The sequence below is a fragment of the Salvelinus namaycush genome, chromosome 21, assembly GCF_016432855.1.
Source record: "Salvelinus namaycush isolate Seneca chromosome 21, SaNama_1.0, whole genome shotgun sequence".
NCBI classification, from domain to species: domain Eukaryota; kingdom Metazoa; phylum Chordata; class Actinopteri; order Salmoniformes; family Salmonidae; genus Salvelinus; species Salvelinus namaycush.
The window spans coordinates 39,059,081-39,083,852 of NC_052327.1; the positions used below are offsets into that span (position 1 = coordinate 39,059,081).

The 24,772-nt window shown below is 42.4% G+C and overlaps 1 protein-coding gene and 1 pseudogene across 2 annotated transcripts; one reads left to right on the forward strand and one right to left on the reverse strand.

Annotated features, from left to right (window-relative positions):
* Nucleotides 1–3,152: 3,152 nt before the first annotated feature.
* On the forward strand, nucleotides 3,153–6,410 carry LOC120066729 (dynein light chain roadblock-type 2-like). 2 transcript variants are annotated; one of them, XM_039018192.1, is made up of 5 exons: nucleotides 3,163–3,256; nucleotides 5,093–5,217; nucleotides 5,510–5,585; nucleotides 5,763–5,930; nucleotides 6,153–6,410. In XM_039018192.1, the coding sequence occupies exons 2-5, from the start codon at nucleotides 5,179–5,181 to the stop codon at nucleotides 6,194–6,196; spliced, it is 327 nt and encodes a 108-aa protein (XP_038874120.1). In that variant the 5' UTR covers nucleotides 3,163–3,256; nucleotides 5,093–5,178; the 3' UTR covers nucleotides 6,197–6,410. The 2 variants fall into 2 exon arrangements, with proteins under 2 accessions (XP_038874121.1, XP_038874120.1); XM_039018193.1 differs by lacking the exon at nucleotides 5,093–5,217 and having other exon boundaries at nucleotides 3,153–3,256.
* A 7,708-nt stretch (nucleotides 6,411–14,118) lies between these two features.
* LOC120065898 lies at nucleotides 14,119–22,053 on the reverse strand (annotated as a pseudogene).
* Between the last annotated feature and the right edge of the window lie 2,719 nt (nucleotides 22,054–24,772).

A 24,772-nucleotide genomic window follows, 5' to 3' on the forward strand; every position in this document is an offset into this window, starting at 1 on the left:
TATGAACCCCCCCCACCAGACACAGTAAGTTGCTAGCTAGTACTGGCGGGAATTCTTTACAACAAAATGCACAACCAATATTCTCCAAAAAACACTGCATCTTATGTGTGATGTTCGAATAACATTTACAAACCGGTTGATATAAATTGTACATTTAAATCATCACTTGGGAGTATAAAAATCACTTTTGACGTACAGTGCTTTGCAACCAACAACTTACCGTTGGTTTGGTGCTTGTTCACTGGGACGATTCTAACTGAAACATCCTCCCTCGTAAGCAAGCTACGCAAACCAGCCAATAAGATGCCATGTTGAGTAGGTGAAGGCAAGACAAAACTAAAACCAAAAACCCATTGGCTTAACAATAAAGTGGCAAGGGGAATCACCAATATAACCCTGTTACACTTAAACAATTGAAGTATTTTCTGTGCTAGGCCTAAGGCATAATGTTTGCTTAATCATTTTATGTTCTAAATCTAGAAAAAGCATATCGAAATGCTAACGAAATTAGCCCTGGAACATTTAATAGTGCTATAAAACAAAACAAAAGGAAGTTTCAAGATTTGTATTACATATTTGAATAATCTAATGTTAGAATTTAACAATCAAGGCCTTTAAACACTTGTTGGACAATAATAGTAAAAATGAAATGCCTTTTCTGGTGTCTGACGGAGTTGACATAAATCCAGTTAGTTGCATTTTATAAAAAAATACACATAAAAAATTGGTAGTTCGGTTACATGGTGTGATAGCTGATACTTTGGTCTATCAAAATATATATTTCACATTTTGTTCATATTAAGGCAAATATTGTGGAGCAAAAGTTTACATTGTCCAATCTTTGAAGAATCCATGAGCTCTAAAACAGCATCTCTTTCTCTCAACCTCATCGCAAAATGTGTAAAATAGCATGAGATTAGCTATAAAACTGCCTTTTTTCTCTCTGGCCTTGCTTGGACCTTGCTGGCGGTTCCCACGAAACTGCGCCGTGACTGGTTTAAATCCAATCCGTTTTTCATGTTGGACATACATATTAGACCATACAAATTACACGCGGCAGGTAGCCTAGTGGTTAGAGCGTTGGGCCAGTAAAATTCTGTCGTTCTGCCCCTGAGCAAGGCAGTTAACCCACTGTTCCCCGGGCACCGAAGACTTGGATGTTGATTATGGCAGCCCCCGCATCTCTCTGATTCAGAGCGGTTGGGCTAAATGCGGAAGACACATTTCAGATGAAGGCATTCAGTTGTACAACTGACAAGGTATCCCCCTTTCCTTTCCATACATAAATATAGCCCTGTACAGGAAAAACTATCCATTGTTTGTGTTCATAAAATCAGGATCCAGTCTGCCCTTTTGTACTGTCGCTTTAACTCTCTGCTGACTGAATAATTCAGGACTATATGTTAATTACAAAACAATAAATTAACTCTTTTAGTTTACTATTTTCTTGCTTCCAGTGGGAAATAAAACGCCATTCCATACCAGACTTGCGCCCTTGGTTTGCCCAATAATGACAAACAGCTTCTATCTCAAGGCCATCAGACTGTTAAACAGCCATCACTAACACAGAGAAACTGCTTCCTACATACAGACTCGAAATCATTGGCCACTTTAATAAATTGATCACTAGTCACTTTAATAATGCCACTTTAATAATGTTTACATATCTTACATTACTCATCTCATATGTATATACTGTGTTTTATACCATCTATTGCATCTTGCCTATGCCGCTCGGTCATCGCTCATCCATATATGTACATATTCTTATTCCAGCCCTTTAGATTCGTGTGTATTAGGTAGTTGTTGTGGAATTGTTAGATTACTTGTTAGATATTACTGCACTGTCGGAACTAGAAGCACAAGCATTTCGCTACAGTCGCATTATCATCTGCTAACCATGTGTTTGTGACCAATCAAATTTGATTTGATTTGATAATGAAGGTGACAAATTCTGACTATTAGCAGGTGATTAGGTGAGAAGCTAATTACTTAAGATAAACAATGGAAACAATCTGATCAGTAGATGGAGTGTTAACTGACTGACATACCTGTAAATTGTCTAATTTATCCTAATAATGAGAAGGCTGCAGACTTTACACATTTAAATCAGCCATCCTTACCTGCCAAAATGTGAATCAGGTGTTTTGGCTAGACAAATAAAATATATATTTTTAGGCAGTATCTTAGTATCTTATAGGGTGGTATCACCCCAATCATCACATTGATATTTTCCAAAAATGAAGTGGAAACAATGTTGATTGAACCAGTTTGTGCCCAGTGCTGACTCTGCTGATGAGATGAAGAGGATCTTGCATATCATTTGAAACTTCTGTGTTACTGTTGATGATCAATTTCATGAAAAGTATTTAATTAATTTACTTCATCATGATATTTGTTATGAATAAATCATGCTTTTTACCAAATTGCATCTCTCTTGACATTTTGAATAAACCGATTGTTTGTTTGTAGAATGAGCAGCAATGCTATTCGGAATGTATACTCTGTGGATTTGGAAACTAGAAGCTCCCCCCTTTAACTGCGACACAACATACAGAAAATTGTGTACAGTGCAATATGCAATATGTCCAATATGAAAAACAGATTGGATTTAAGCTGATATGCCACTCTTTACGGGCCGCAGAATGAGCAGCGACACCCATTGGGATGTAAAATCTGTGTATGTGGAATCTAGAAGTGCTTCTGAGTAGAATACTGAGACACATGTATGGTGCAATAAATGATAGGCGTACACTAGAGGCTGCTGAGGAGAGGACTGCTCATAATAATGCCTGGAACGATGCGAATAGAAACCATGTGTTTGATGTTGTTGATACCTTTCCATCTATTCCGCTCCAGCCATTACCACGTGCCCGTCCTCCCCAATTAAGGTGCCACCAACCTCCTGTGGCGTACACACACAAAAACATTGTTGACCATTTAGGTTTGAAATCATTTTAAAAATCAACAAATAAATCACATAATATTTCATAGAAATGCGTTTAATTCGTTTTTCTATGAAAAATATATCGATAATTGTGCACAATTTCCTTAATATTCGCCCAAATTATTCACTTACATAGTATACAGGACGGGACTCTTATTCTGAAGGATTCCAAAAATCCTTGACCAAGAAGTACTTAGTTATTCTTGCCTGCTTCACAGCGGTATCACTGAGGAAGAAAGAACAGAACGCTAGTGAAGAAAGGAATCTGCCTGCTAGACTACAACAACATTGACAGCACCTTCAAATATGGTACAAAAAATATAATGAATAATTTTATTAACATTACATGTTTTGCCTCATGTAACTAGTTTAATAATAGTTATGTAAAGGGTTAGATACGTGACGGCAACAACAGCAAATATCCATTATCAACCCATCCCACTTTACGTAAGCTTGCTAGCTAACGTTATGCTAGCTCTCGAAAACCCTTCCTAAAGGGGTTTCAGCGGTTACGTTCGACCGTATTTAGCTCCATGTGAACCACAATTCCGACACTGTGTTTTAATGTTTAGGAAAGACATTCATCGATTTCAAACCTGTTTTCGAAACATATGCTGATATCCCCCTTATCTTTTATATCAGGAAGAGTCTTTCAAATAAAAATCATGCGCCGAATATAACAGGTGTAAACCTTACAGTGAAATGCTTACTTACAAGCCCTTTAAACAATGCTTTAAGAAGTTAAGAAAAACGTGTTAAGTAAAACGTAGATAAGTAAAATAAATAAATAAAAGTAACAAATAATTCAACAGCATCAGTAAAATAACAGTAAAATAAGAATAACGAGGCTATATAGGGGTTTACCAGTACAGAGTCAATGTGCGGGGCACGGGTTAGTCGAGGTAATTGAGGTAATATGTAGAGTTAAAGTGACTATGCATAGATAATAAACAGAGAGTAGCAGCAGTGTAAAAGAAGGGTCTGGGTAGCCCTTTGATTAGCTGTTCAGAAGTCTTATGTCTTGGGGGTAGAAGCTGTTAAGAAGCCTTTTGGACCTAGACTTGGCGCTCCGGTACCGCTTGTCGTGCAATAGCAGAGAGAACAGTGTATGACTAGGGTGGCTGGAGTCTTTGACAATTTTTAGGGCCTTCCTCTGACACCGCCTGGTATAGAGGTCCTGGATGGCGGGAGGCTTGGCCCCAGTGATGTACTGGGCCGTCCGCACTACCCTCTGTAGCTTTTGAGGATCTGAGGACCCATGCCAAATCTTTTCAGTCTCCTGAGGGGGAATAGGCTTTGCGTGCCTTCTTCACGACTGTCGTAGTGTGTTTGGACCATGATAGTTTGTTGATGTGGACACCAAGGAACTTGAAGTTCTCAACCTGCTCCACTGCAGCCCTGTCGATGTTAATGGGGGCGTGCTCTGTCCTCCTTTTCCAGTAGTCCACAATCATCTCCTTTGTCTTGATCACGTTGAGGGAGAGGTTGTTGTCCTGGCACCACACGACCAGGTATCTGACCTCCTCCTTATAGGCTGTCTCATCGTTGTTGGTGATCAGGCCTACCACTGTTGTCATCGGCAAACTTGATGATGGTGTTGGAGTCGTGCCTGGCCATGCAGTCATGAGTTAACAGGAAGTACAGGAGGGGACTGAGCACACACCCCTGAGGGGCCCTGTGTTGATGATCAGTGTGGCAGATGTGTTACCTACCCTTACCACCTGGGGGCGGCCTGTCAGGAAGTCCAGGATCCAGTTGCAGAGGGAGGTGTTTAGTGCCAGGGTCCTTAGCTTAGTGGTGAGCTTTGAGGGCACTATGGTGTTGGAACGATGAGCTGTAGTCAATGAATAGTATTCTCACATAGGTGTTCCTTTTGTCCATGTGGGAAAGGGCAGTGTTGAGTGCAATAGAGATTGCATCATCTGTGGATCTGTTGGGGCGGTATACAAATTTGAGTGTGTCTAGGGTTTCTGGGATAATGGTGTTGATGTGAGACATGACCAGCCTTTCAAAGCACTTCATAGCTACAGATGTGAGTGCTACGGGTCAGTAGTCATTTAGGCAGGTTACCTTAGTGTTCTTGGGCAGTTTTGCACAGATTCACAATTTGTGTGCCTCCAGTTGACGAACTACACTTACACACAGGTGTTCGGAGCACGCTAGATACAGTAGCCAATTATCACAGTTGGCCGACTGTCTTCCGTCTGTTTTCCATAAACCAGCGATGTTACATGTGGATATGGCCATGTGGGAACACTAACCCTATAAAGGTGTGTAGTAATTTAAGCTTTTTTTTGTAAATTATTTATTTCTGAAGATATATTGCTTATATTTCCAAAAACATACCGCAGCGATGCGTGTTAATGTTTAGCGCAAGCTTCAATGCTCTTAACAAAACTTCCCCAGTCAGAAGATACTATCATCAATAGTCGCTAAAGTGGTTGGCTTCTATGAATGCGGTAACATTATGCTAACTGTTGACTGTCTTGGTCAGATGAGCGTGCTAAAGCTGCTTGCTATAGCATAAAGATTTAGTGCTGTTTTATTTTCTCCCCTAAACAGGCAGAAGTTGAGGAGACACTAAAGAGAATTCAAACTCACAAAGGTGTAATTGGAACAATAGTTGTTAATGCCGAGGGTAAGCAATACAATCCCATGCCTACATTCTCTTATAGGAGCTGTACCTATAGCCACAAATATGTGGAGACAATTTTACACTTTAGACATACAATTTGAATGTATCTAGCAGGCTAACTAATCAGTACTACTCTCATCACCTCTACTAAAGTTGATGCTATGTGTTGGTCTTTCTCAGGTATCCCAATCAGAACTACATTAGACAACTCCACTACGGTGCAGTATGCTGGCCTGCTGCACCAGCTCACTATGAAAGCCAGGAGCACAGTCCGAGACCTCGACCCTCAGAACGACCTGACCTTCCTCCGCATCCGCTCCAAGAAGCATGAGATCATGGTGGCACCTGGTGAGTGAAGCAGAGGTGGTTCAGGTTCTCGAGGGAGGCCCAGACACATGTGAACATCAATATATCTGACATATCGATATTGTGCGGTTCATTTCTTAACTATTTCATTAATTGTTTAAGGTAAAGTTAATGAAACAATTACATTTAATAAAACGCATTCAGTGAAATGTAATGAGACACATTCAGGGGTTTTACCGTTTGTTTTCCTCCTCTCTCTTCCAGACAAGGAGTATCTATTGATAGTCATCCAGAACCCCAGTGAATAGCCCCAGGATGTTCCTGTGAGAGTCAGGCTGTAGCTCCTCACACACTGATCTTTCTCAAGAATATGTTTTCTTTAGCTGAACCACACTTTTTGCTTTTTTGTATTTTCTTTGTCTACTTTTTAAACTCTGCAATATGATGCCTTACTCTATCTACTAATTATCTTCCTTAGCCATTGTCATCAATTCAAAACAATAAACAAGGATGTCATAACAATTGTATGTCTGGATGTCTTTTTTTTCCTGTTTCCGATGTCCACACCTGTATATGAATATTAAAAAAGATATATTTAACCTTTATTTAACCAGGTAGGCCAGTTGAGAACAAGTTCTCATTTACAACTGCGACCTGGCCAAGATAAAGCAAAGCAGTGCGACAAAAACACAGTTACACATGGGATAAACAAAAGTACAGTCAATAACACAATAGAAAAAGTCTATGTACAGTGTGTGTAAATGTAGTAAGATTAGGGAGATAAGGCAATAAATAGGCCATAGAGGTGAAATAATTGCAATTTAGCATTAACACTGGAGTGATAGATGTGCAGATGATGATGTGCAAGTAGAGATACTGGGGAGCAAAATAATAAATAACAATATGGGGATGAGGTAGTTGGGCGTGCTATTTACAGATTAACACAGTGTCCAAAGAAGGGCCAGATGTATACAGAATGGTGTCGTCTGCGTAGAGGTGGATCAGAGAATCACCAGCAGCAAGAGCGACATCGTTGATATATACAGAGAAAAGTCGGCCTGAGAATTGCACCCTGTGGCAGCCCCATAGAGACTATCAGAGGTCCGGACAACTGGCCCTCCGATTTGACATATTGAAATCTGAGAAGTAGTTGGTGAACCAGGCGAGGCAGTCATTTGAGAAACCAAGGCTGTCGAGTCTGCCGATAAGAATGTGTGATTGACAGAGTCGAAGCCTTGGCCAGGTCGATGAAGATGGCTGCACAGTACTGTCTTTTATCGATGGCGGTTATGATATCGTTTAGGACCTTAAGCGTGGCTGAGGGGCACCCATGACCAGCTCAGAAACCAGATTGCATAGTGGAGAAGGTACGGTGCGATTCAAAATGGTCGGTGATCTGTTTGTTAACTTGGCTTTCGAAGTCTTTCGAAAGGCAGGGCAGGATGGATATAGGTCTATAACAGTTTGGGTTTAGAGTGTCTTCCCCTTTGAAGAGGGGGATGACTGCGGCAGCTTTAACATTTTTGGGGATCTCAGACGATACAAAAGAGAGGTTGAACAGCCTAGTAATATGGGTTGCAACATTTTCGGCATGATAATTTTAGAAAGAGAGGGTCCAGATTGTCTAGCCCTGCTGATTTGTAGGGATCCAGATTCTGCAGCTCTTTCAGAACCTCAGCTGTCTGGATTTGGGTGAAGGAGAAGCGGGGGGGGGGGGGGGGGCTTGGGCAAGGTCCTGTGGGGGGGGGGGGGCTTGGGCAAGGTCCTGTGGGGGGTGCAGAGCTGTTGAGCGGGGTAAGGGTAGCCAGGTGGAAAGCATGGCCAGCCGTTGAAAAATGCTTATTGAAATGATCGATTATCGTAGATTCCTAGCCTCAGTACAGTGGGCAGCTGGGAGGAGGTGCTCTTATTCTCCATGGACTTTACAGTGTCCCAAAACTTTATGGAATTAGTGCTACAGGATGCAAATATCTGTTTGAAAAAGCTAGCCTTAGCTTTCCTAACTGACTGTGTATATTGGTTCCTGACTTCCCTGAAAAGTTGCATATCGCGTGGGCTATTTGATGCTAATGCAGTACGCCACAGGATGTTTTTGTGCTGGTTTTTGTGCTGGTCAAGGGCAGTCAAGTCTTGGGTGAACCAAGGGCTATATCTGTTCTAATTTCTACATTTTTTGAATGGGGCATGCTTATTTAAGATGGTGAGGAAAGCACTTTTAAAGAGCAATCAGGCATCCTCTACTGACGGGATGAGGTCAATATCCTACCAGGATACCCGGTCCAGGTCGATTAGAAAGGCCTGCTCGTTTAAGTGTTTAAGGGAGGGTTTGACAGTGATGGGGGGTGGTCATTTGACCGCGTACCCATTACGGACGCAGGCAATGAGGCAGTGATTGCTGAAATCCTGGTTGAAGACAGCAGAGGTGTATTTAGAGGGCAAGTTGGTCAGGATGATATCTATGAGGGTGCCCATGGTGACGGATTTAGGGTTGTACCTGGTAGGTTCCTTGATAATTTGTGTGAGATTGAGGGCATCCAGCTTAGATTGTAGGACGGCAGGGGTGTTTAGCATATCCCAGTTTAGGTCACCTAACAGTATGAACTCTGAAGATAAATGTGGGGCAATCAATTCACATATGGTGTCCAGGGCACAGCTGGGGGCTGAGGGGGTCTATAACAAGCAGCAACAGTGAGATACTTATTTCTGGAAAGGTGGATTTTTAAAAGTATAAGCTCGAATTGTTTGGGCACAGACCTGGATAGTATGACAGAACTCTGCAGGCTATCTCTGCAGTAGATTGCAACTCCGCGCCCTTTGGCAGTTCTATCTTGTCTGAAAATGTTGGGGATGGAAATGTCAGAATTTGTGGTGGCCTTCCTAAGCCAGGATTCAGACACGGCTAGGACATCAGGGCTGGCGCAGTGTGCTAAAGCAGTGAATAAAACAAACTTAGGGTGTCGGCTTCTGATGTTAACATGCATGATACCAAGGCTTTTACGGTTACAGAAGTCAACAAATGAGAGCACCTTGGGAATAGGTGTGGTGCTGGGGGCAACAGGGCCTGGGTTAAACTCTACATCACCAGAGGAGCAGAGGAGGAGTAGAATAAGGGTACGGCTAAAGGCTATAAGAACTGGTCGTCTAGTGCGTTGGGGACAGAGAATTAAAGGAGCAGATTTCTGGGCGTGGTAGAATCGATTCAGGGCATAATGTACAGACAAGGATATGGTACAATATGAGTACAGTGGAGGTAAACCTAGGCATTGAGTGACAATGAGAGCGGTTGCGTCTCTGGAGGCAACAGTTAAACCAGGTGAGGTCTCCGCATGTGTGGAGGGTGTGACAAAAGAGTTATCTAAGGCATTTAGGGTGGGGCTGGGGGCTCTATAGTGAAATAAAACAATAATAACTAACCTAAACAGCAGTAGACAAGGCATATTGACGTTAGGAGAGGCATGAGTAGCCGAGTGATCACAGGGTCCAAGGAGCAGCAATAAGTGAGTCGGGGCATTTCTGTAGTTGCTAGTACGCTAGGCGAGCTGGAGACACAGCGATTCAGAAAGCTAGCGGGCCGTGGCAAGCAGATAGATCTTTGGCGATGTCACAACGGAAAAGCCTGTTGAAACCACCTCGGACAATTATGTCGGCAGACCAGTCGTGATGGATCGGCGGGGCTCCGTGTCGGAAGTAAAGGGTCCAGGCCAATTGGCAAAAGAGGTATTGTAGCCCAACAATTAGCTGTTGGACCTCTTCGGCTAGCAACTCGAGGCTAGCTCAAGGCTAACCGGTGCTTGCTTCGGGACAGAGACGTTAGCCAGGAGTAGCCACTCGGATTGCAGCTAGCTAGTTGCGATGATCCGGTGTAAAGGTTCAGAGCTTGCGGTAGGAATCCGGAGATGTAGAAGAGAAAAAGCAGTCAGATATGCTCTGTGTTGATATCGCCCTGTGCAGACTGGCAGGTATTGACCGAGCTGAGGCTGGCTGGTGTCCTAGTTAACGTTGAAGACCGCTAGCAGTGGCTAACTGAGTAGTAGCTAGTTAGCTGGCTAGCTTCTGAAGGGGGTTCCGGTTCTAAAGTATAGAAATAGCAGATCCGTACCACATTGGGGGAGGCGGGTTGCAGGAGAGTATATTCAGCCCGTAGATGGAAAGTGAGATTAAAATATGTACGAAATATATACAGAAACAAACGAGGAAAACGATATTTACACCGGACGGGACAAGACAAAACACACGTCCGACTGCTACGTCATCTTGGATACTGAAGATGTTAGGAGGGTAGAGATTATTGACTGAATCTGATTTCCGTTAATTTGGAGGAAGGTTGGTGTGTTGGAGACAACTCTGACCAAACTTTACAGCTCTATCACTGAGCAGCCGTATCGGACATGTTTTGTTTATATTCAACTGTTCTAGAATGCTGGATAAATGAGTTAGCCAGCTAACAAAATTGCTTGAAATAAGTTCCTCTTTTTGAGAAATATAGACTTGTAATTGACTCAACAACCCATATACAAATATAGCTTTCTTAATCAACCAGAAAATCAAGTCATATGTGGCTGTTTTATCAATGTTAGCTGGGTAATTTAATAATCCTGCTTCCTGGAATACCCCACTAGTATACTAAATTCAGCAACAACAAAAAAACGTCCCTTTTTCAGGACGCTGTCTTTCAAAGATAATTAGTAAAAATCGAAATAACTTCACAGATCTTCATTGTAAAGGGTTTAAACACTGTTTCCCATGCTTGTTCAATGAACCATAAACAATTAATGAACATGCACCTGTGGAACGGTCATTAAGACACTAACAGCTTACAGACGGTAGGCAAATAAGGTCACAGTTATGAAAACTTAGGACACTAAAGAGGCCTTTCTACTGACTCCGAAAAACACCAAAAGAAAGTTGCCCAGGGTCCCTACTCATCTGCGTGAACGTGCCTTAGGCATGCTGCAAGGAGGCATGAGGACTGCAGATGTGGCCAGGGCAATAAATTGCAATGTCCGTACTGTGAGACGCTTAAGACAGCGCTACAGGGAGACAGGACGGACAGCTGATCGTCCTCGCAGTGGCAGACCACGTGTAACAACACCTGCACAAAATCGGTACATCCGAACATCACACCTGCGGGACAGGTACAGAATGGCAACAACAACTGCCCGAATTTCACCAGGAATGCACAATCCCTCCATCAGTGCTTAGACTGTCCGCAATAGGATGAGAGAGGCTGGACTGAGGGCTTGTAGGCCTGTTCTCACCAGACATCACCGGCAACAACGCCGCCTATGGGCACAAACCCACCATCGCTGGACCAGACAGGACTGGCAAAAAGTGCTCTTCACTGACGAGTCGGGGTTTTGTCTCACCAGGGGTGATGGTCGGATTCGCGTTTATCGTCGAAGAAATGAGCGTTACACCGAGGCCTGTACTCTTGAGCGGGATCAATTTGAAGGTGGAGGGTCTGTCATGGTCTGCGGCGGTGTGTCACAGCATCATCGGACTGAGCTTGTCATTGCAGGCAATCTCAACGCTGTGCTTTACAGGGAAGGCATCCTCCTCCCTCATGTGGTACCCTTCCTGTAGGCTAATCCTGACATGACCCTCCAGCATGACAATGCCACCAGCCATGCTGCTCGTTCTGTGAGTAATTTGGCCAGCGAAGAGCCCGGATCTCAATCCCATTGAGCACATCTGAGACCTATTGGATCGGAGTGTGAGGGCTAGGGCCATTCCCCCCTGAAATGTCCGGGAATTTGCAGGTGCCTTGGTGGAAGAGTGGGGTAACATCTCGCAGCAAGAACTGGCAAATCTGGTGCAGTCCATGAGGAGGAGATGCACTGCAGTACTTATTGCAGCTGGTGGTCACACCAGATACTGATTGTTACTTCTGATTTTGACCCCCCCTTTGTTCAGGGACACATTATTCCATTTCTGTTAGTCCACATGTCTGTGGAACTTGTTCAGTTTATGTCTCAGTTGTTGAATCTTATGTTCATATAAATATTTACACGTTAAGTTTGCTGAAAATAAACACAGTTGACAGTGTGACAGACGTTTATTTTTTTGCTGAGTTTATTATTCTATGGTGTGAACTCAAATAAAATACCAGGACGGCCCAGTAGAGGGCATACATGGGCTGTCACAGTGCATTCTCAGTGCTGTGATATTCACATCTTGAAAACAAATGTTCAGAATTTTGCCTGTATGTGGGTGTTATCATGTATAGAACATTGGGCGAATTCGTTTTGCATTGCAAGGTGCCCCGGGTAGGCGGTGTTTGTACATTTTAGACCAATCCATTGGTCCTTAACCGAAATCTCCACCCACCTGGGGCACTGGGCTATGCAAAACACACTTTCCCAATGATGGAAATGTTACTAGTGACCAAAACAAGTGCATATCCACCACAGCCACTACTGCTGGAGGTGGGGCATGTGGTCTACATGTTTATTCTACATAATTTAACACAAACATGATACAATACAATCAAGCAGTTAACTTCATGAAGGCACATAATCAACATACAGTATTAGTTACATTACAAATATTTTCTAACGTCCCAAAAACACCGATTTCAGTTATAGTGCAACAGCCAAGCAACTTAATAATCAAGTATGTATAATTGACTACTACCCTCTCATACTTCACCATCATTCCCTCCACCATTGAAGTGCACGTATGACTAATTTGTTTACACTTTGTTTATACTTAATTTGCTTATACATATTTGTTGATTGAACAATCTGTTTTGTTACATATAATTTTGTTGTTTTCATATACATATTTTTATTGTTGTGGTTTTCATATAAATCCTCTGGTTTCCAACGTCACCTGCACACCTTTTTACCTTGTTTCCAACGTCACCTGCACACCTTTTTACCTTGTTTCCAACGTCACCTGCACACCTTTTTACCTTGTTTCCAACGTCACCTGCACACCTTTTTACCTTGTTTCCAACGTCACCTGCACACCTTTTTACCTTGTTTCCAACGTCACCTGCACACCTTTTTACCTTGTTTCCAACGTCACCTGCACACCTTTTTACCTTGTTTCCAACGTCACCTGCACACCTTTTTACCTTGTTTCCAACGTCACCTGCACACCTTTTTACCTTGTTTCCAACGTCACCTGCACACCTTTTTTACCTTGTTTCCAACGCCACCTGCACACCTTTTTACCTTGTTTCCAACGTCACCTGCACACCTTTTTACCTTGTTTCCAACGTCACCTGCACACCTTTTTACCTTGTTTCCAACGTCACCTGCACACCTTTTTACCTTGTTTCCAACGTCACCTGCACACCTTTTTACCTTGTTTCCAACGTCACCTGCACACCTTTTTACCTTGTTTCCAACGTCACCTGCACACCTTTTTACCTTGTTTCCAACGTCACCTGCACACCTTTTTACCTTGTTTCCAACGTCACCTGCACACCTTTTTACCTTGTTTCCAACGTCACCTGCACACCTTTTTACCTTGTTTCCAACGTCACCTGCACACCTTTTTACCTTGTTTCCAACGTCACCTGCACACCTTTTTACCTTGTTTCCAACGCCACCTGCACACCTTTTTACCTTGTTTCCAACGTCACCTGCACACCTTTTTACCTTGTTTCCAACGTCACCTGCACACCTTTTTACCTTGTTTCCAACGTCACCTGCACACCTTTTTACCTTGTTTCCAACGTCACCTGCACACCTTTTTACCTTGTTTCCAACGTCACCTGCACACCTTTTTACCTTGTTTCCAACGTCACCTGCACACCTTTTTACCTTGTTTCCAACGTCACCTGCACACCTTTTTACCTTGTTTCCAACGTCACCTGCACTGTATGTCTTTCACTTGTTTTTTTGTGTGTGAATAAATCAACTAAACTGTATATGCTTATCATTGAATAGGTGTCAGTATCCTCACAGATGAGTCATGATAATAAAACCCAAACACAGGATGGAGGGGCTGTGTGAATGTGGTCAGAACTCTGTGGAGGAGGGTCATTGTGTCAGAGACACTAAAAGGACAGAGTTCCTGCCCTGTGGCCCATGCACACTCCTACTCTGGAGGGGGACAGGGATATCCATCATGTTTTGATTGTGCCAGAAAGTGCGGATGGGTGGGTTGCAGTTCAAACACCAGAACTGATAATTCCATCGAAAATCACTCTCATATTCCTCTCCATCCCTGCTGATGCTTTTGTATGAGACAGCTACTTCAACTCTCTCCCTGCTCCACTCTACTTCCCAGTAGCAGGCTCCAGACAGACCCTTTCTACACAACACCGGTCAATGTCGATAAATCTGTCTGGATGGTAAGCATAGGACTGAGACTCTTTTCTACATACCCCCTTTCTGTTCCCCTCAGACAGCCAGAGGTACTCATTGGCTGGGTCTGGGTCCAAGGTGAGCTGGCAGGAGTCTGAGAAAAACATATATATATATTTTTTTAAAGCAGTTAGGTGTGTGTGTTTGTGTTTCTGTGATTGCTAGTAAATGGTCATGAGTATGCATACTTGTGGGGTATATACTGTACTGTATGTATATTTCGTAGTAGAATTAGAAAAAAATTGCTTACATTTCAAGAACTCTCTGGTCTTGGGATTAGTAAGTGGAACAATGTAAACCCTTTTCACTAATGAAGAAAAATAGTCATATTAATGGTCATTGGTCCACAATTATCACTTGGTAACAACATGTAATTGTTACTGTACTAGAGAACATGGTGTATATTCTTGTAAAAATATTCAATTTCCCAGATATATTTCTGTCAATATGTGTTCATCATTACCTGCTCCAGATATCTTCACCATGTTCTTTTTCATCAAGTTTTGTAGTGGCCTTTTCAGGTCAGAGACACATTTCTTCACACAATCATAAGATTTGTGTGAGTTGACAGAGATGCTGGGTAAGGCTTCAGATCCAGGAAGGACACAGAGAGACTGGAAACTCTACTGAGAGAAAAATAAATGAAAGAAAAAGACTGAGAAGCAAAGGCATTTACAATCTAAAACTTTTTGAGATCAGGGAGAATTAGACAGGTGTCCCATAAAATGACAACAATTCCACATGGTCTTTCAGAGGACAAGATGGAGCAAACACCATATTGCCTTACCTATCCAATCCTCTCTGATCTACACAAGCGCCTATGTATGGGTTGATTTGGTATTCAGGGATCATGTGAGACTGCTCATGCCTGTACAGAACCAGTTATGTAACCTAGGTTGTTACCTGGAATAAATAATAAATAAAACATACATGACATGATAACAATTAAGACATGACAATATGAAACGGCAGAATAATGTTTTTTTTGCAGTTAAAGGTGACTGTGGCCAGATTATGGTAGCCTACCCTATTTACAGTCTAAACACATTGTCCTATGGTTGGCATTAAGTATGTTGTACAGCAGCTGAACTTATCCTTTGCTGTACATATTGTCGGTGTAGAGAGGATGATTGATGTGGGGGATTTTCAGTGAGGACACAGGTAGGTGGTCAAGTCCACTTCCTTGTAGAGGAATCTCATTTCCAAATCAGCAGGGCATTTTCCAAAGTACAAAAATAATGGCCCCACTTTACAATATGTCCATAATACTTATCTATTTACATAGTAGTTACATAGGCAAGTACAGTGTAATCAGGTACATTTTTTTTTTTAAACAGTACTTGTTAATTACCGCCAAATAGGTGTCAGTATCCTTATAGATTAATCAACCCCAAACCCAGGATAGAGAGGCAGAGTAAATGTGGTCTGAACTCTGAGGAGGAGGGTCATTGTGTCAGAGACATTGTAAAAGGACAGAGTTTCTGCCCTGTGGTCCAGGTACACTCCATCCCTGGAGCAACGAATGGCAGGTATATCAGTCCCTCTACTATTGTGGTAGAAACAGAATCTGAATGCAGATCAGTACAACCTCCAGGACAGATCATTACCTCCAAACCAGCACTCTTTACCACTTCCTCGCCTGCTGATCCCTTTATATGAGACAGCTACATCAACGCCCACCCCGCTCCACTTTAGCTCCCAGTAGCAGGCTCCAGACAGACCCTCTCTAAACAACACCTGTTTCCAGTGGCTAGATTTATGTTGATGACAAGGACCTTATCCCTCCTGGTCACCTTTCTGTTCCTCTCAGACAGACACAGGAGTGGATGTGCTGGGATCCAATGTCAGCGGGCAGCAGTCTAGGAAGAGGATCAAATAAAGCGTGTCAAAAAGGCCATATGTTGGCCAATCACCTCCCGGCGCCCTTTCCTTGTGAGTCAGGTGAATTTCCAAAAGAGAGTGGGAAATAATGGGCGTAGTCTTCGGCAGTAGAGATAGCCTAGTCAAGTTGAGTGATGTGTGCGTCCATTCAACCATGAGTAGTGTTTGTATAATGTTTGCTATGCTTTTATGCCTCTGTTTGGTGTTGACCTTCACGCATGCCTCTACAGATGTAGGATCTTAATTTGAGCCAGTTTGCTACACAAGGAAAATAATCCTAAAACAACAGGAAATGTGAATTATTATGTGGATTATATTTAATGGACATTTTTCGTAGGGGTTGATACATTTTTCATTAAGACAAATCAAGTATGACATTTGAAAGTGGAAATTACAAACTTTAGAAGCCTTTTAAAACCTGAAATACACTACAAGTTTGCATTTCCTGCTGGGCAGGAAGATTCTCAGCAACAAAAAAGTGATCAAATTAAGGACAATACGTCCTGGTGTTGTCTGACACTAGCATTGACTTAGGGGTTTGTTTAGTATTGTTTGTAGTGCCAGCATGATACAATGTAGCTTCGGGACCACATCTATGGAGTCTGTTGGGACATGTCATCCCAATGTCCCAACAGACTCCCATAGTTGCGGTCCCGAAGCTAGATAATATGCTAACATCCCACTGGGCACAGACGTAATTTTAAAGTCTAGTTTTGATTTACATTTGGTTGAGTTGTCAACTAATGTGAATTCACGTTGAATTCACATTAGTTGACAACTCAACCAAATGTAAATTCAACAAAACATTTCACCATGTCATTGGATTTAGGTTAAAAGTTAGGTGAAAAAATACTAAATTCCCTTATGTTGATGACTTTTTGCAAATCCAATAAACTTTCCACGTTGATTCAACGTCATCGCATTGATTTATTTTGTTTAAAGGATGTGTAAACAACATAGATTTATTTTGTTGAAAGGATGTGTAAACAACATAGATTTATTTTGTTGAAAGGATGTGTAAACAACATTGATTTATTTTGTTGAAAGGATGTGTAAACAACATTGATTTATTTTGTTGAAAGGATGTGTAAACATCATTGATTTATTTTGTTGAAAGGATGTGTAAACAACATAGATTTATTTTGTTGAAAGGATGTGTAAACAACATTGATTTATTTTGTTGAAAGGATGTGTAAACATCATTGATTTATTTTGTTGAAAGGATGTGTAAACAACATAGATTTATTTTGTTGAAAGGATGTGTAAACAACATTGATTTATTTTGTTGAAAGGATGTGTAAACAACATTGATTTATTTTGTTGAAAGGATGTGTAAAGGAACTTTGTCAAAAATAACGGCTCCGATTGGCCAATAGGTGGCGCTTTTATAAGCAGTCCCACATAAACCCTCATATCAGCTACCTAATTTGACATAGAGACTTGAAACTATGTATGTGCTGTAGGTGTCTTTCCTAATGCTGAACAAATGTGCATCAAGGATCCATAAGGTCTGTCATGCTAGATTTTCCACCATCATGGATATTTTTTTAACTTTGAAAAATGTATTCTCATGAACCATATCAAATCAAATCAAATGTTATTTGTCACATTCACAGAATACAACAGTGAAATGCTTACTTACAAGCCCTTAACCAACAATGCAGTTTTAAGAAAAATAAGTGTTAAGTAAAGAATAGACAAGTAAAAAATAAAACAAATTATGTAACAAGTAATTAAAGAGCAGCAGTAAAATAACTAGGGGGGTACTGGTCCAGAGTCAATGTGCGTGAGGACCGGTTAGTCGAGGTAATATAGGTAATATCTACATGTAGGTAGAGTTAAAGTGACTATGCATAGATAATAAACAGAGGATAGCAGCAGCGTAAAAGAGGGGGGACAATGCAAATAGTCCGAGTGGCCATTTGATTAGCTGTTCAGGAGTCTTATGGCTTGGGAGTATAAGCTGTTAAGAAGCCTTTTACAGCTGCACCATCGAGAGCATCCTGACTGGTTGCATCACCGCCTGGTATGACAACTGGTTGGGCTCCGACCGCAAGACACAACAGAGGGTAGTGCGTACGGCCCAGTACATCACTGGGGCCAAGCTTCCTGCCATCCGGGACCTCTATACCAGGCGGTGTCAGAGGAAGGCCCTAAAAATTGTCAAAGAGTCTAGAGTTTTCTTCCCTCTGATTGCACATTTAACATGCTGGTAGAAATGAGGTAACATGGATTTAAGTTTCCCTGCATTAAAGTCTCCGGCCACTAGGAGCGTCACCTCTGGATGAGCGTTTTCCTGTTTGCTTATGGCTGTATACAGCTCATTGAGTGCGGTCTTAGTGCCAGCATTGGTTTGTGGTGGTAAATATACAGCTACGAAGAATATAGATGAAAACTCTCTTGGTAAATAGTGTGGTCTACAGCTTATCACGAGATACTCTACCTCAGGCGAGCAATACCTCAAAACTTCTTTAGATTTCGTGTACCAGCTGTTGTTTACAAATATACATAGACCGCCACCCCTTGTCTTACCAGAGGCGCCTGTTCTATCCTGCCGAAAAAGCGTAAAACCCATCTAGCTATATGTTATTCATGCCATCGTTCAGCCACGACATGGTGAAACATAAGATATTACAGTTTTTAATATCCCGTTGGTAGGATATACGTGCTCGTAGCTCGTCTATTATTATTATCCCTTTTATTATTGGCTAATAGGACCGATGGTAAAGGCAGATTACCCACTCGCCGTTAGATCCTTACAAGGCACCCAGACCTACAAATTTAGCAAAAAAACACAAACAATAGCAATTGGTTAGGGGACCATAAAACGGCAGCCATCTCCTCCAGAGCCATTATTATATCATACCATAACACTTTTAACTTAGTTTGAGAAAAGTCAAGGGATTGGTTAAGAGATGGCGGAGTTATCGATAAATCAGGAAATCAGGTTTTACGTGTCAATTTAAACCACTGTAAATCCACAGTGGCCTATCAACTTGTCATCGCTATCATGGATGTCCCTAAAATGAACTACACTGAATTTGGTATTGATTTCTCAAAAAACAAGGCAACTATTAGCAACTTATTCTTTGCATATGTAACACTAATGCTCAAAATCATCTTCCCGTCATGAACCATACGTCAGATTCACTCCAGATGTTGTATTTAGACTAATGATTGTACATAAAGGAAGATAGTTCCTACATGATAGAGTGCTTGCTTTGTTAACCAACTGATCTTGAGTCCCTTTTGTCATCGTGTGAAACCTGTTCATTGCTGCTCGCAGCTGTATTATTTAATGAGTTTCTGCATTAGGTTAGCTTCTGAATGTGGTCCATCCATTATGTTTTCTTCCAGATATTATCAGCAGGCAGACCTACACATTTGCCTTTACTGGCCTCTATAGGCCTATAGCCTTTACATATCCACAGTTGTAACGGTGTACCTTTTGCAATTAGCATGTGTAGCCTGCATTTATCTGGGTTTATATTTCTCTGCTATTATTTACTTTTTCATATGCATGTTTATAATACAGATTTGTCACTGATCGTATGGAATGAGTTGGTAGGTAGTGACAAAAAATTCATACAACTGCCTGGTTCCTATTGAACCCTCTGTGGATCCTTAGCATTCAGCATTTAGCGGGTGGTTCAGAAGCTGACCACTCAGAACGGTTCCAGCTAGCTTTAAAAAAAATAAATGTTTACAGTCCGTGAACATGAAGTATGTGTGTGCATTGATGTTTGCACTTTACTCACATTCTCTCTGGTCTCTTGCTCAGAAGGGCGAACAATTGGAACTTTAACCACAGACACCCATCATCAGTAGGCTACACAACAACTTTTAGGAGGGCAACATCACTGAGTGATGGTAATTTAGCCATCAAATAGCAGAAATTATTTAATATCTAGCAAAAACTAATTTACAAAAATAAGACTTAAGAGCTTTCTACTGACCTTTCCCAGATATCCTGTCCAGTTCTTCCTTGCAGATGGCTTGCAGTCACTCTTTCAGGTCAGAGTCAAATTTCCTTGCATGCTTAAACGAGACAATACATTTTTTAACTGAACCTTTATTTAACTAGGCAAGTCAGTTAAGAACACATTTTTATTTACAATGACGGCCTACCCAGGTCAACCTGGACGACACTGGGCCAATTGTGCGCCGCCCTATGGGACTCGCAATCACGGCCAGTTGTGATACAGCCTGGATTTGAACCAGGGACTGTAGTGATGCTTTTTGCACTGGGATGCAGTGCCTTAGACCGCTGAACCACTCGGGAGCTCAATGATAGTGGGTATAGCCTCAAATATAGGAGGGACACAGAGGGACTGGAAACTCTACGATATTGACAAAGACAAAGGTTGTTTTTTAAGTACATTTCACTGAGAAAGAAGTCTAGAGATAGTCACTGGATAGTCATTTGTGAGGGACATCTAGGATAGAGAAGTCACCTGGAGGAAATGGATGTGATCTGTGTGTGAAAGCTGCTCCAGCTCAGCATCTCTCCTCCTTAGCTCAGCCACCTCCTGCTCCAGTTGCTTCAGTCACATTTTAGCCTGTCTCACATCAGCCTTCTCCTGGGCTCTGATCAGCTCCTTCACCTCGGAGCGCCTTCCATCAATGGAGCGGATCAGCTCTGTAAAGGTCCTCTCACTGTCTTCCAATTACACCTGTGCAGAGCATTTTTACGACACAGAGAGGATGGGGTCGATTTCAACCACCCTATTCACTCAGCTCTCGCCAGGACCCCAGACAGCCTGACTGTAATTTCACTATATATGGACCTCACATTCACCTTCAGAGAGACCACAGCCTGTCTCAGCTTCTGCATTTCCTTCTCTCTATCCTGGATTTTCAGCTCAGATTTCTGCTGATTCTCCTCCAACTGCTTCTGCAAAGAAAAGTATCATACCCATAGGATGATTAAATTGCTATCAGACAGGATGCTGTGCATCTGACAAGGTAGTATCTGAATGTTGTCACTGTTTCATCTTGCTCCATCTTCTCCCATTGCCTTGCCATTGGAGTTTCTTCTTTATGTGAGAGATCTGGCTTTTCTGTACAAATGGTGATTTTACTGAACAGACAGAAAACACTCCATTCTCAGCTCAAATGGGTTGGGCTTTACACTGATTGGATGACCTCTTTTCAAATTTAACCTACCATTCTCTGTTTTATATGTAAACCTAATAATAATAATGTAAATGTAATATTAACCAGATGGAACATGAGGTAGCAAAGAGTTAGCAACAGGTTACGTAAACAAAATGTTTACGTGTGAGTCTCTCTACTCTTCGTATTACACTATTCTCAGTCACTGGTCTCGATGCCAGAGTAAAAGAGATGAACAAATGTTTATATGTAGATGTGTGATATTTAACTGTTCCAATCCTTACCTGTTTCTCAGTCCTTTCTGCTGCAGCTGAGACTGTATCATGGCCTTTATGTTCATCCAGCACACACAGCAGACAGATACACTGTTGATCGGTATAGCAGTAAACCTCCAGCAATTTATTGTGATGAGAGCAGATCTTCTGTAGTTGTCCAGTGGCTTCATGTTTTTTTCCCGGGTTGAGGTCATTATGAAGTTTCAGGTGAGACTCACAGTAAGAGGCAGGACACACCAGACAGGACTTGACAGCTATGAGTTTTCTCCCAGTGCAGATGTCACCCCACACCTAAAGGTCCATCTTATCAGAGATTTGGAGGAGCAGGTTGGAGTTCTGTCTTCAGTTTCTCCACTAATTCAGTAGAGGATTTTTCCTCAGAACAAGTCTTGGGGTGAAGGTCTGTCTGCACAGGGGACAGCTGTAGATACCTTTCAGATCATCCTGATCCCAGCAGTCATTAATACAGCCCATACAGTAACTGTGTCCACAGGCAGTAGTCACTGGATCCTTCAGTAGATCCAGACAGATTGAACAGGTAATCAAATCCTTATCTTCTAAAATTGCTTCTGCCATGGTGATACACAGACTAACAGACTGAGCAGCAGAGTCTCAGAAATACGTTTAGTTTCCCTGTTTGTTCTGAGCAGTAGGAGTGGCTTCCACTGAACTTGAAATTTGGCTTTCTGCCTGGTTCAGTGTGAACTGAGATATCAGACAGTGTCTGGCTAGCAGAAGGCATATGTGGTCCATCACAACCAGAGAAAACCGGTTTATTGATACTAAAACATTTCAAGTTTTATGAGTCATGTGTACGGGATACACATGAAATGCTTACTTGCAGGTTCCTTCTCAACAATGCAACAACAATTAGAAATAAAAAAGGATACGAATACGAACAAAGTAAATGGCTCAGTAGAATAGAATAAACATTTTAAGGAAGGCACAATTTATAGATACACAATTTACAATATTTACATGTGTTTTGGGGAAGGGGGGATTGTGGGGCAAGTGTTTAAATTGTGCAATATTTAGCAATCATAATAAGAGTCTGCTAGCAGCAGTTGTAATGGGTGTGTAGCATGAATGTATGTGTGTGTGTGTGTGTATGTCTGTGTGGGTGTGTGAGTGAGTGAATGTGTGCTAAGGTGTGGAGAATCAGAGTAGGTGGTCAGTCCAGTTCAAGTGTTCAGCAATCTGACGGCTTGTAGATAGAAACTATCTCTGAGCCTGTTGGTATCAGACCTCATACTCAGATACCGTCTACCTGATGGTGAGAGAGTGAACAGCTCGGGCTGGGGTGTGTCTTCACATACCTGCCAGAGGGCCTTGCGTTCATGGACAGAGCAACTCCACTACCAGGCCGTAATGCAACCAGTCAGGACACTTCGATGGTGTAGCGGTAGTATTTGGAGCGGACCCGGGGTGGCATGCTGAATTTCTTCAGCCGCCATAGGATGTAGAGACGCTATTGCACCCTCTTGACAAGAGTGGTGGTGTTATTGGTCCATGTCAAGTCCTCTGTGTCCACCGAGGAACTTAAAACCGCTGACTCTCTCTACTGCAGTCCTCTTGATGTGGATTGGGGCATGTTCCCTCCTCTGCTTCCTGAAGTGAACAATCAACTTCTTTGTAATGCTGATGTTGAGGGAGAGGTTGTTGTCCTGGCAACACAATGCCAGTCCATTTACCTCACTATAGGCTGACTCGTTGCTTTTGGTTATCAGGCCTATAACCATGGTGTCGTCAGCAAACTTGATGACAGAATTGGTTTCGAGCAAACATTGGTATAAGATCCATTAAATCTGAGGAGCATTAAGATCATCAGAGTGCTGGAGTTTAAAATCATCTTCTCAGAATCATCACTTGTGCCTGCTAATTTACTGGATTCAAAAATGAGAGAGAGAACGAGAGAGGGAGGGATAGCAGGAGAGTGAGAGGAGACCCAGGGGGACAACAATATAGACAGAAAGAGAGAGAATAGAGAGTGTGAGTCTCCCCTGAGGCTGTACTGGTCTCTATTAACGACTCAGATCTGCTGGATATCAGACAGGTGTGGAATTAACACCAATTGCCCCGCTATGACTAGACAGCTCAACACACACTCACATACACACATGTTATGTACAGTATATCACAAAAGTGAGAACACCCCTCACATTTTTGTAAATATTTGAGTATATCTTTTCATGTGACAACACTGAAGAAATGACACTTTGCTACAATGTAAAGTAGTGAGTGTACAGCTTGTATAACAGTGTACATTTGCTGTCCCCTCAAAATAACTCAACACACAGCCATTAATGTCTAAACCGCTGGCAACAAAAGTGAGTACACCCCTAAGTGAAAATGTCCAAATTGGGCCCAATTAGCCATTTTCCCTCCCCGGTGTCATGTGACTCGTTAGTGTTACAAGGTCTCAGGTGTGAATGGGGAGCAGGTGTGTTAAATTTGGTGTCATCGCTCTCACACTCCCTCATACTGACTGGTCACTGGAAGTTCAACATGGCACCTCATGGCAAAGAACTCTCTGAGGATCTGAAGAAAAGAATTGTTGCTCTACATAAAGATGGCCTGGGCTATAAGAAGATTGCCAAGACCCTGAAACTGAGCTGCAGCACGGTGGCCAAGACCATACAGCGGTTTCACTGGACAGGTTCCACTCAGAACAGGCCTCGCCATGGTCGACCAAAGAAGTTGAGTGCACGTGCTCAGCGTCATATCCAGAGGTTGTCTTTGGGAAATAGACGTATGAGTGCTGCCAGCATTGCTGCAGAGGTTGAAGGGGTGGGGGGTCAGCCTGTCAGTGCTCAGATCATACGCCGTACACTGCATCAAATTGGTCTGCATGGCCGTCGTCCCAGAAGGAAGCCTCTTCTAAAGATGATGCACAAGAAAGCCCGCAAACAGTTTGCTGAAGACAAGCAGACTAAGGATATGGATTACTGGAACCATGTCCTGTGGTCTGATGAGACCAAGATAAACTTATTTGGTTCAGATGGTGTCAAGCGTGTGTGGCGGCAACCAGGTGAGGAGTACAAAGACAAGTGTGTCTTGCCTACAGTCAAGCATGGTGGTGGGAGTGTCATGGTCTGGGGCTGCATGAGTGCTGCCGGCACTGGGGAGCTACAGTTCATTGAGGGAACCATGAATGCCAACATGTACTGTGACATACTGAAGCAGAGCATGATCCCCTCCCTTCGGAGACTGGGCCGCAGGGCAGTATTCCAACATGATAATGACCCCAAACACACCTCCAAGACGACCACTGCCTTGCTAAAGAAGCTGAGGGTAA